The 12258-nt window shown below is 53.6% G+C and overlaps 1 protein-coding gene across 1 annotated transcript in view; it reads right to left on the reverse strand.

The window, feature by feature from the left end:
- Positions 1-5395: 5395 nt before the first annotated feature.
- Positions 5396-12258, reverse strand: part of RAD54L2 (RAD54 like 2) — a 53030-nt gene continuing 46167 nt past the window's right edge. Inside the window, exons 16-23 of the mRNA XM_075714521.1 lie at positions 11213-11312; positions 10666-10871; positions 9237-9412; positions 8269-8465; positions 7957-8153; positions 7390-7479; positions 6759-6851; positions 5396-6553 (exon numbers count right to left, since the gene is read on the reverse strand). Coding sequence (XP_075570636.1) covers positions 5565-6553; positions 6759-6851; positions 7390-7479; positions 7957-8153; positions 8269-8465; positions 9237-9412; positions 10666-10871; positions 11213-11312 — 2048 coding nt within the window. The 3' untranslated portion in view covers positions 5396-5564. The remainder of the gene's footprint in view (positions 6554-6758; positions 6852-7389; positions 7480-7956; positions 8154-8268; positions 8466-9236; positions 9413-10665; positions 10872-11212; positions 11313-12258) is intronic.

A 12258-nucleotide genomic window follows, 5' to 3' on the forward strand; every position in this document is an offset into this window, starting at 1 on the left:
GGGGGCAGAGAGCGCCAAGGCCGCCTGCAGCTCCATTCCCGGTCTCTCCAGGGTCCTTCTCGCACGCGGGCATCAGCTCTGAGACACCTCTCAGCTTCCCGTGCAGAAAATGCCTTGCTGTTACTACCTCAAACCCTGCCAGTCCCCGCTGCCTCTCCATGCCTCCCACGGGGTGCACAGGGGCAAGGGCACGCAGCCTGCACCAGCTCTCCAAGACTCAAAGCTATTTACACCCTGCAGAATATTTATTCTCCTTGTTTTCCCTTGGCCCTTAATGACCATTGTTATCAGCAGCAATAATAAGCACAGAGGACAGAGAAGGGAAACGGCCAGCTCTCACAAACGGTTCCCTAACGCGCGGCAGCATCCAGCCATGCCATGGACACCCGTGCACCCCGCCTCTCTCCCCTCCGGAGGCAGCAGGCTCCTTGCCGCAGCCCCCACAGTGCAGTGCCCTGGTGGGGTGCTCACCTGGGTGGCTGCGGAGGTGCCAGAGGAGCCCCAATGCCACTGGAGGCAGCGGGGCACAGCTGCTTGCTGAGCCCAGCCTCCGGTAACAGGGCACCTGGGGTTTGCAGAGATGCCCACGCACAGCCCAGCTCCGATCCACTCCAAACCACACTGCTTTTTACAATTTTGACATTTATTTTACCAAAAAAGAGAGAGAGACGACAGGCAGTTATACCAACTTACAATTTATTATTTTTTTTTAAAAATGACATGAAACACAAGTAAAAATAAATACATCATATAAACAACAAATTGTTCAAAGTCTCTGTTCTGGGAGATCAGGCGAGCACATCCCGTTCGACAGAGAGAAGAGGGAAGCACATGATCATGCGTGGGGCCAACTGACTGACCCACCCTGCTAGCGATACTCTTCTTTCCAACCACAAAAAGACAGGCCACAAACTAAGGCGGTAGTAAAAAAGAAAAGGGAAATAAAAAAAAAAAAAACAACCAACCCAAACAACCCAGAACAACAGAAAACCCAAAATGAGACTCAGCGATGGATTCCTTCAGGCTCCCGTGGATCTGCCAGAGACTCCAGCTCCACGCCAGGTGCCACCAAGGTGGGAGCCACAAAGCAGCAGCGCGGCCACGGGCGGTGGTGGTGGTCCGGGAGGCGGCAGAGGTTGCTCTCCCTCACTTGCACCGTCGGCCCTTTGAAGGGAGCGCTTGCTCTACTTGAGTTGCAAGGAGCCATCATGCCCACTGTAATCTAGCTGGACTACGTTCCCCTTTTAACCTCTGCCCCCCGCCCCAGCCCTCCCCCCGGGTCCTTCCAAGACTGGATTAACAAAATTCATCCCAGAGTGGTGAGAAACACCAGTTGTGAAGGTATTTGCTGTACTTGTCCCTTTTGGCCTGGAAGCCATCCACAAACCAACAGCAATTCTCTTGCATTCCACCATTTGCTGACATTATTAAGCCAAAATATACATAATTTCTCATGAAGCCCCGTGGCAATCCCATCCTTTGCTTGCCAGAATATTTGCTTTCTGTGAGTACCTGTGTCCACCCCACCAACCTCCCAGGCGTTCCAGGGGGCAAACGTGCAGTGGTCCAGGCTGGGCTGTGTTGCCCCACCCCGCAGCCCCCCACGATGCCCCGAGAGCCACACTGGTGGGTGGGCGAGGCCACCAAAACCAGGGCACGCAGCAACCACAGCCCTCCCCACGCCTGTGGCATCATGTCCCACAGCGGTGCCCAGCCTTCTCCTGACTGTCCCCAGGAGTGGAAATCTCCCACCTAAGGGAAGGGCCGAGGGCTGGGTGCCGATGTGGAGGGCAGCTGGCCCACCTGAGGCCACTGTGCCTCTGCCCTGGCCTCTGGGCTGTGCTCAGAAATCCACCTTAGCGTCCAAAAACCTCAGTGGAGAGTCCTGCACTGCTGTCCTCCGTGTCACCCGTAGCCCTGCCGCCAACTGGCAGCTGCTTCCCTCCGGTCATTTGGAGACAGAAATTCAGCAGCAAAAGAAAAATTTAACCCGTGCTGGGAAAGCCCCTGTTCCAGGCTCAGGAAAACCGAGACAGGACCCCCTGCAGCAGAACCACGTGCTGAAGAGGAGAAAAGTCTGGGGAGGGCAGGCGAGGGGGAAAGGGAGTCCCGCTCAGAAAGCCCATGGATAACCTGCACGCCCTCACGGCTTCTGTGCGGCAGAGGAAATGCTTCCCACAGCGCCGCAGGACAGCGGGTGCCTCTGGCTGCCTCAGAGCAGGCCCAGTCACCGCCAGTCCCCAGGAGAGCCCCATAGTCAGGGCATCAGCGTTACGTCTGTGACCACCCCTCAGCCAAGGCTCAGGCGGGGCCCAGGGGACCCAGCCCCTCCTTAAGGGGGTGCTCAGGGCTGGTACGTGGGGCAGAGAGGGGCCGCACCGCCCCACCATGCTCAGGGAGGGTGGCTGGGGCTCCACTTGGGCACTTGCTGAGCTGGGACACCGTGCTGCAGCTGCCCGGATGCACGGATGTTTGCCAGTGAGAGGAAGCCCCTCGCAGCGGGCGGCATCCAGGGGCAGCTGCACCACGGGAGGGCAGCGAGGGGTCTCCAAGCCACCACAGCCACACAGGAGCCAGGAGAGCCCTCGCACCTTGCCCTGGTGCCAGGAGGTTAACGGCCAGCCCGTGGCACAAAGCCTGCGGCCTGCAGCAAGTGAGCGCCGCCTGCCTCCAGCTCCTATGGCCACAGGGCTTGGGCTATGCTGGGTAACCCTGGGAAGACATCAGATGGCAGCATGGGGATGCACCAGCGCCTGCTCAGGAAGCCCCAGGTGCTCTCCTGGAGAGGCAAGGAGCAGAGAAAACATCATGCAGTCACAGGTACTGCATCCAGAGCCACGGTGCCGACTGCCCCCAGCCAAATCTTCATGCCTTCTCCCAGCACAGCCACAGAAAAGCCCCATTCAGAGAGGGCTCTGGAGGGTCCCTCAGATGAACCCCACTACCCTGACCACCACCAGCGAGGACTGGGGCTGCAGCAGGGCTCTGGTCAGGGTCTGCTCACACTCCAGCCTCCCCCATGCACCCACAGGTCTCAACACTTGCTACTCTCGACAAGGAAAGCCCTTGCCTAGGTGCATTCCCCAAATCCACCGGAAAATTGACAGCCTCACAGGGATGCAACGGACATCTGGGCAAGCTCGTCATACAATCAGTGTCACAGGGTTGTGCATGAGGTGGACACACAGAGCACAGGAGGGCATGACTCACAGACGCAGCACTGTCAAGTCTTTGGAGAAACTTGCATGAACACCATCAGTTAATTTGCTTTGTTACTTTTGTGGGGGGTTTGATTTTTATTTCCATGGTGCATCCAAAGACAAGTTGTCCAGCAGTTTGCTCAGAACCCCTCGGTTTTCAACTCCTAGGATATGTTAAAGAAGAAAGCACTATTTTAATGTTTGTTTTTTTAAAAAAATAATTAAAATAATTTGCATAGCTAAACTGTTGATCTAAGGCTTCTATGAATGGTGTGGTTATGTTTGACAGACAATGTCCATTAAACAGAGAAAGACACTAGGAAAGCCCCATAACATTTTTTATTATGTTTTTGTAACACACGTGTGCACACACCCCTCTCTCTCTCTCTCAGGAAGGGAGGTCCCCATCTTCCAGCATCCCTTTGACGGAGGATGTCAGGACATCCTGCCCTTTCCTACACCCCGTTGGTCCCAGCAAACACCAGCAACTGCAGCTTCCATGGCCCGAGAGGTCCCCTACAAGCTACCACTGGTCCAAGGTCCTGGCCACGCTCCAGGAACGTCCCACACAGGCGAGCACATCATCTGCCTGGTGCCATCCAGATGTGACACGGAGGTTCCCAGATTTCAAGTCTCTATCCTAACGCGTTCACACACACAGTCACACACACCTAGTCCAGCTGCACTTGGGTAGCCCAGCCTCTCCTTAGGAGCCCTGGCACTAAGGCGAGCAGCCAGCGTGTTCGCTGTTGGCGCGAGGGCCAGCCTCTGTATGCGTGTGGCAGAGCAGGGCTGGGCTGGGTGCCACTCCCTGCGTGGGGAAAGGCGCTTCCCCAGCAGGAGCGCTGCCTTCCCAACTTTGCACGCCCCACAGCTGCCCTCCTCACTGGGAATGAGCACAGGAGGCTTCCACACACGCTCCTCCACCTGCCCCAACATGACAAGAGGACTCCATCTCCCTCCGGCTGCAGCAGAACACCCAGAGCAGCTCCTCCCTGTTCTGGCATGATCCCCTGATGGGGCACATCCAGCCAACCAACGCGACACAGGTCAGCTACAGGCAATCTCCGCAGCTGGCCCTGCTTCTAGGCTATGCTTTGGTCAACCGGCTGCTTCTCCCCACACAGACAACCCAACAAGCAACCACTGCATGATGGAGGCCAGCATTTTATTTTTTTTTAATATGGAAATTAATTTAAAAGTAGAAAGAAAGAGTCCCCCAGACAATAAATATTACGCCTTCATGAAATAAATTAATGTAGAGATTCTGTGCAGGGGGAAGTCGCTCCAATCACAGATTCAACAGCAACCGGCACTGGCTCCAGTGTCCCCTCCCAACCTTCTCCACTGCCTGGTGCAGTGGAGAAGCAGCAGCAAGCCCACCTACCCGCAGATCTGGCAGGCCACGGCGGGGCGAGGTGTGGCCTTCACACAGTCTGGCAGGGCCACAGAGCTGGGGAAGTCGCCAGGCTTCCCCTCCAACAGCCACCAAGACATCTGGGATTGCTCCACTCATCTGGCACACAGAGCTGGCATCAGAACCACAGGACCAACCTACCTCAGATAGGACCCTCCAGAAGGGCCCAGGGGAGGACAGGACCCTCCAGAAGGGCCCTGGGGAGCCCCCCACCAGAGCCCTGCCCTCCTCGCTGCAGCGGGAGCCTGCCTGGAGCCCTCACACTAGTTTCATGTGAATTTGAAGAGGATGACAAATTGTTTGTGGGGTGTTTTGTTTTTTGGGTTTTTTTTTTCCTTTTTTTCTTTTTCTTTTTTTTTTTTTTTACATCAATTCCCCCTCCCCGCCCCAACATACATGATGTAGAAGACCCCCACTCCCTCCCAGGTAAAAACGCTTTGTCCCCAACCTCTGCTAGAGTTGCCCCCCGGCCCACACCTCCCGGGGTGAGAGAAGTTCACAGATAAGGCAGTTCGTGTGAGAGGGAGCTCGGCCCTGCCAGTGGTCAAGCCCATGCCTCCAGGCCTGAGAAGGGCAGTGACTCGCACCACCAAGCTTCCCCCTTCCAGACAAGACAGAGAACAGAGACAGACAGACAGACAGAGCGTGGGAGGGAGGCACTCCTATGTTTTTTGCATTGCTGCTTCCCTCCTCCCCTGGCTCTTGCTCCCCTAGCCCTCGCAGGTCCACTCTATCCCCCTCCCATCTCCCAGCCCCTAATACAATTCAGATCCTTGACAGCTAAAAAACGACAAAACAAAATGAAAAGAACAAAACAACCCCCATGCCACACCCTTCGCATCCTTCTCCACCCACTGCTGTGGCCCAGAGGGGAAATCCTGACTCCCAAAAAGGTCCTGCAATTTTTGCCTCCTGGCAGAGCTGAGACCAAGCAGGAGCTGGGCCCATTATTTCCCTGTGATCTCTATAACATCGTCGTCTTTGTCCTCGTCATTAGAGCTGCATCCCACCTCTGGGACCTCCTGGGGTTCAAACTGAGGCACCTGGGACCGAAGGAGGCCCCCAGCCGGGTAGCCCGAGTGAGGGGACATGTAGCCAGGGTAGGCAGATGCCATGCTCCTGGGAAGGCTGCTAGGCAAGACGGGGGCTGGGAAAGGAGCAAACATCCTGGGCTCGGGCAGGAGTGACTGTGTGAAGGGAAGCGAGTAATTGGGCAGCACCCCCGTCAGAGAAGGGTTTAGCATGAATGAGGGGACGCTGGCGGTGGCTGAGGTAGCAGCAGAAGAGCTGGCGGTGCCGGCTGTCAGCAGAGGGTCAGTAGTCACAGGGAACACCAGATGAGGGTCTGGGAGTAAATTGGGCAGCTGGTAGTAAGAGGAGCCAGTGCCCATGTACAAGGAGTTTCCTGGTTGGGAGGCAAATGGATGGGTTAGGTTGTGGTTTAAAGAGACAGGAGGCATGGCGAACCCACCAGAGACGGGGTACCCGTGTTCGTACGGCTGCACGGACGATGGCAACTGGCGCTTCTTCTGCTGCCTGCGGGCTTGCTCCTCTGGAGCCGACGGTGAGGTCGACTTGCGCTTGTTGCCCCGTAAGTCCAACACTGAGTGGGCATCAACATGCTGGCTGGTGGCCGGCAGGGCTGAAGACACAGAGGGAGCCATACAGTGAATCCCCACGCGCTGCTCGGCTCCTCGGGCTGCTAAGCCAGGCGCATTGTCTGTGCGAGCAGGGTGGCCTTGCACTGCGTTGGTGCTGGGAGAGCTGTGCCGGGACTCCCGGGCAGCTGCTGCCTCCGCGTACTGCTGCAGCTCGCTGATGATCTCGGGGCTGTCGGGGGATATGGGCCGAGTGAGCTCCTCTGCACTGGGGAGCTGCGGTGATGAGGCACTGTGTCTGCCATTGCTTGTGGACTCCAGTGAAGAGCTCTGGGAGCCTGGAAACAAGGAGATGGAGCTGGTGAGAAAGACAACCTTGGAGAAAAACCTGGGGGCCAAGAAACAACAGTGGAAAGGAAGGTGAGGGGTTGTGGGGTCAGCTCTGAACACAAGCGTGATGGAAGGCAGCCAGGGAACACTGCCCCAGACACTTGGGTAGGAAAGCACATGAGCAAGCCACACACACCACTCACAAGCCCCTACCTGAGGCAGCTGTCCGACGGTCTTCATTGCCCTTTGGCTTCCCAGTGGTCCGGATAGCAAAAATCCGCCCGTCGCTGGTCCGGATATACGTCCCTGAAACAGGCAGAACAACTTTATTCACGGTTTCTGTGAGCCCATGAGGCTGCCCAGGCAGGAATAGGACAGCAGTGCTGCATAAGGCAGCACAGGTCACGCAGGGAGATCAGTGGGGGGCTTCTGCCCCCTTCCTCACTCCTCATTTCCACCCCTTCAGCTTTTCTGGACTGCAGCTCACCCCCCTCAAATGTGCTGCCAGTGGGAAATGTGGGACTTCATGCTTGGGACTAAGTTTGATCTGGGAGCACTGGGAAGCGTTGGACTGCCCCAGTGCATGCAGTGGGTGTTGTGAGAATGAGACACCCAGCTACAAAGTTCAACAGCTCCTCTCAGAGGCAATAGCCCTGAAGCATCAGCTACAACAGCACACCCAAAGCATGGGTTGCAAGAGAGCCACTGCAGAGTCCAGATCTCCTCCCCTTCTTGTTTCTTTTCCTCTCAAGGGACTGATTCATGCTTTTACATCCTTTTCTTTACTAACTGGCTATGGCTAGGACCCTATCCACAAGTCTAACCAAGACAGAGAGAGACTTACCTTTTGTCCCTCGGATGATGTGGATGCTCTCACCAGCACTGATTCTTGCCTGTACATCAGTGGATGTATTTGTACCCGGAATCACAATATCTGGCAGTGGCGGAAGAAACAGAACAGTGTTGGTGAAATTACAGGCTAGATATAGTCAGAAGCGGGGAAGTGCACCACCAAACCCTTTTGCTTGCAGTGCAGTTGTCTCTCCTATGCGCTGTGCTAGAACTAAGCCCTGGGTTTATTTCTGAGCAGCATAGGAAGGCAGCAGAGGCTACAAGGAAGCAAAAGCCACGCAGCTCTAGCACAGCATCTCCCCTATCCCAAAAAGGACAACTAGCAACAGTATTGCAGGCCCTTTCACAGGGAGTTCACTCCCAACAACCTACCAGGCCCATGCCCCTTACACACCTGCAGAGAAAGTCTTCCAGGTACAAGGAAACCACTCAAATGCAGAGAGGCACTATCAGTGGCTCTGATGCATGCCTGCCCACAGGCCATGTGGGCATCAACAACTCACCCTGCTGCTCAATTCACCATGGGCATCACAACTCACTGTGAGCACCAGCAACTCACCTGTGGTGGTGACAATCTTCTGCACCAAGACACCAGCTCGCTGTAGATAGTTGATAGGGAAGTTGACAGCAGGGTTGGAACTTGAGGTTGATCCTGTGCTGCCCATGGGGACATGCCGGGGCATCATAGGAATGGGGGTGGATTGAACTGGGCGGACGCTTGCCACTGGCTTGTCCTCACCCTTGAGGGCTGGTCGCCTAGTGAGAGAGGAGGGAGGAAAGTGCAGTGCCCCCACTGACAGGGCTAAGCATCCTCTACCCCTTCATTCTATGTCTACAGCATGGGAAGAAGGGGATAGAAGCAGGTACTCACCAGTTCCTCTGACTAAAGGCAGGGATGCTCGTCAGACTCTGGTCACTGGCTGGGTAATACTGTGCGTAGGACGGCCGGGTGTAGGGGACGGATGCTCGCTTTTCCTCCTCATAGCTCTTCTTAGCTGCTTTCTTCTCTGCCTTGGTCAGCTTGTGCTCCTTCCGGTCTATCAGCAGTGACTCATGTTGAAAAGGCTCCTGCAACCCCACAGCACTGAGGTTTTGACACCAACACACCACAAGAGGGAACCAACATGCCCCAAATGGCAGCCACCCAGTCCCTGCATCAACACTATCTCCACCCCAGGTTGGAGCAGGGGAAAGGGAAGTTGGGAGGCAGAGCTGGTCATGGCAAAGCATGTATGGGACAACACTGTGGATGTGACCAAGGCTCAGCTTGAAGAGTGACAGAGTCAGCTAAGCCATCACTCACCATCGCTAAGCTTGCCCAGCCAAGGCCATCGCTTACCAGGAGCACACAGCAAAACTCTTGAGTCAAAGGCTAAGAGTACAAGCACAGAGCCTGCTGAGATGTCACACAGCCAGCAGAGCACCATGGCACCCAACCACAGGCCCACTCTGCAGCACCACCTTACCCAGTGAAACTCTTCACAACACAGGCGAGTGCTGGCTATCCCAGCTTTGTTTTAAAGCCACCCCAGGAAGAGAGCTGGCAGCAAGTTGGGATATGCCACTGCCACCTTCCTGGCACAGCACCAAGTTGAAGAAAAGGGTGTCCTACAACCTGCCCTCAAACCTGTCCAGGACAGACATGGCTCTGAACACATAGAAGATATTGCAGGGAAGGGCAGGGCTCTTACTGCCCTCTCTAGACGATTTTTTACCTATTCCCACCAGCACACAGATGCGTCCTTCTTGCCACCATGTCCCCATCACAAAGCCAGGCTCATCCAGACCTCCTTCCTGCCTGTGCACTGCTGTGCCAGCTAGGAAGCAGGTTAGTTTTACCTTGGTGATGAGGTGAGGATACTTGAGACAGGCTAACTGTAGAACAGACTCCTTCATCTTGCTTGGATTGAGGGAGAGCTGAGCAGGGTCAGATTCCTCTTCCACAAAATGCAGCAGGTTCTCCACCTCCCGTCGGGTGAAATTCAGCACTGGGTTCAGATCATCCACCACCCGATCTGGAAAAGAGAGGGAAGGAAGTCAGCAGAGAAAGGAAGAGATGGGTACTGCTCCTTGCTGTCCTTCCTATACTCCTGTCCTAATAGAGCTCCCTCCTTGCAATCTGCATGATTCTCAGAAGCCCTCTGTAAATGTCAGGGCAGGGAGAAAAATCATCAGCCATGTTCAGAGATGAGCCTGTTTGACCAAGTCAGGCTGACAAACGCCTGTGCTCCAGACTGCACAGCAATGCAGTGCAGGTCACTGAGCTCCTGGCATGCAAGAACATGAAGCTAATTACACATGGTGTCCCACCTCACATCGCAAGGCTGAAAACATACAATCCCTGGGACAGAACTGCAGCCACATCAGTATGTGCCCTCCCACAAATCCCACCAAAAAGGCTCAAGTTAATAACCAGGTGCTGAAATTTACAGAACTCCGTTGAGTCAAAAGCTCAGAAAAGCAGCTCCGTCACAAGAGCCTGAAAGTTTTTCTTGGACGTTCCTTCCTGCATAGGAGCACATGGAGAAAACATCTATATCCAGGACTCTCTTGGGAGCCAGGCCAGCTGCCAGGGGACTCCACCTCAAGTGCAAAACGGCATACTGAGCTGATCATGCTGGGCTGCTGCCTCTGGAGTTGGGTTTCGAGACAGAGGCAGCAGAACTCTTTTTGTGTCACCACAGCCCTCATGCTCTATGAGAGCAGCTTGACACCTGGCACCAGCCAGCACAAAAGATACTTTTGGTACAAAGGCAGGGCAGAACTGGAATGAATTAATTATTCTTGGCTCCTAAGTAAGCACTATCAGTCAAAGGTATCAATATATTTTAATTTCGCTATTTTGCCTCTCTTGCTGCTGGAGAAATGGAGGTACAGAGCTATTTAATAAGTAATACCCAGTTTAAGACAAGTAATGCCCAGGCACAGGGGGAAACAGGATGACCACCCCCCAAGTCTCCAGTCTCTTGTAGCAGCCAGGAGCATAGCAGAGAAGGTAAATGTCACTGCATTGGACTGGTAGCACCGCCCTGCTGCAGGATGTTGGCTCTACAACCCCTACCGCTCTGCCACTAATTTCTTACAGGGTCTTATGTCACTGCCAACTCATAAACATCAAACATAGCCCTAAGATAGTGTCTCTGTCACTTCTTTGGCTGTCTGGTTTTCAACCTTAAAAAAAGGAGTTACAAAAACCACAGAAACAGGACTTAAAGGAGCTAAAAGGAGTGAAAGCCAAGGGTGGATTGCCATGTCCATCCACACTTACCCGACATGCCCTGCTTGGAGATCTGACGATCATAAATCTTCTTCTCGAGGGTGTAATCAGAAACCAATCTGTAAATGTGGCATGGCTTCTTCTGCCCGTAGCGGTACACTCGGCACACGGCCTGGGCATCATGGCATGGGTTCCAAGAAGCATCAAACACCACCACTCTGTTTGCTCCAATGAGGTTGACACCCAAACACCCAGCACTGGAAATTAAAGGCAAATTTCAAATTGCTGCCTTGACCAATTTTCAAAGCTTCTAGGCAGGACAGCCATCACAGCCAAGAGTCCATGAGGTGTCTATGGAACATTCCCTCCAGTCATACAGGCAACTTCAAACCCATGTTTGATTTCCAAGACTGTTGTTAAGTTGCTGCAGAGGACTAAGGCTAAAATTCTACGCCCCTAGGGAATTCAGAAGCAGATGGCACTATCAGCCCAGAGGCTTGAGAGCACGTTACAAAGGAAGTTAAGAACTGAAACCCCATATGCATACAGAGCATCAGTGTGAGTCCTCCACTGTGCCATTCTGCTCCAGCCAACTTACCGTGTGGACAAAAGGAAGAGCCAAACAGAGGTGTTGCTGGGGTCATTGAACTGGTTAATCAGTCGTTCCCTTTCCGAGGCAGAGGTGCTGCCATCCAGTCCTGAGAAGGAAATCAAGGACACATTTAAAAGTTCTGTATGTTTGGGGGAATCCCATCAGACCAAAACCACTTCCCAAACACTGAGCTTTGGTACTGGTTCCCAACCAATTCTAGGTCTTCCTGAAGTCATGCACCCCAGGACCTCAACTGGACAACTCTGTACTTCTAATTTGCCCAGCCAGGCAGGTGCAATGCAGCCAGCCAGGTTGGGATTTGTTCAACTGAAAGATCAAGCAAAACATTACTCAAGCTTGGCAAGGCCAAGACCAGGAGTGTTACAGCACATCTAGCCCATTAAGGCTCCATATTAGGCAAGACAGACAGCAAGCAAGAGCAGAAGGCACAAAGGCCTCATGTATGCTGGAAGCTTGAGGAACCAAGAGAAAGCAAAACTGTGAAAGCCTTTGGCAAAACCCCATAGACTGGATCTGAGCACAGAGAGTACTGGTCTAAAGAAGTGCAGGGGGGTATCATGTCTCTGTTCCTGAGGAGCAGCTTGCTTCTGGCAGTTCTGCAAAAATCAGGAACACCATATCCACCGCTCCTCTCAGTCCTTGCCTGTAAAGTAGCCACACAAAGCAATGACCCATGACAGAACAAGATTTAAAGCTGGGGAAGAGGGGGAGATGAATTCACAGCTCTGAGCTAGCGAAAGCATTCCACAGTGATTCTGGTTTGGGAAGCACGATCTAGAAAATAGCCAAGTGGGAAGCAAAAAGTATCTTTTACAACTTAAGAAAGCACTAGTGTGTAAGTGAGCTGTTAAAGATGTCTAACATCTTCTGAGTAAGTTGTCAAAAAGACGATTTAGAAATTATGGGTTAGCTGCTATCAAACTGACACTGTCTTCCCAAGCAACTAAAGAACAATCTGAAAGAGACTTAATCAGAAGAATGCTTCAGAAGAGCATTTTCACACCCAGGAACAACTACAAGAAGATGGTAGG

This window comes from Pelecanus crispus, chromosome 7, assembly GCF_030463565.1.
Source record: "Pelecanus crispus isolate bPelCri1 chromosome 7, bPelCri1.pri, whole genome shotgun sequence".
Taxonomy (NCBI): Eukaryota; Metazoa; Chordata; class Aves; order Pelecaniformes; family Pelecanidae; genus Pelecanus; species Pelecanus crispus.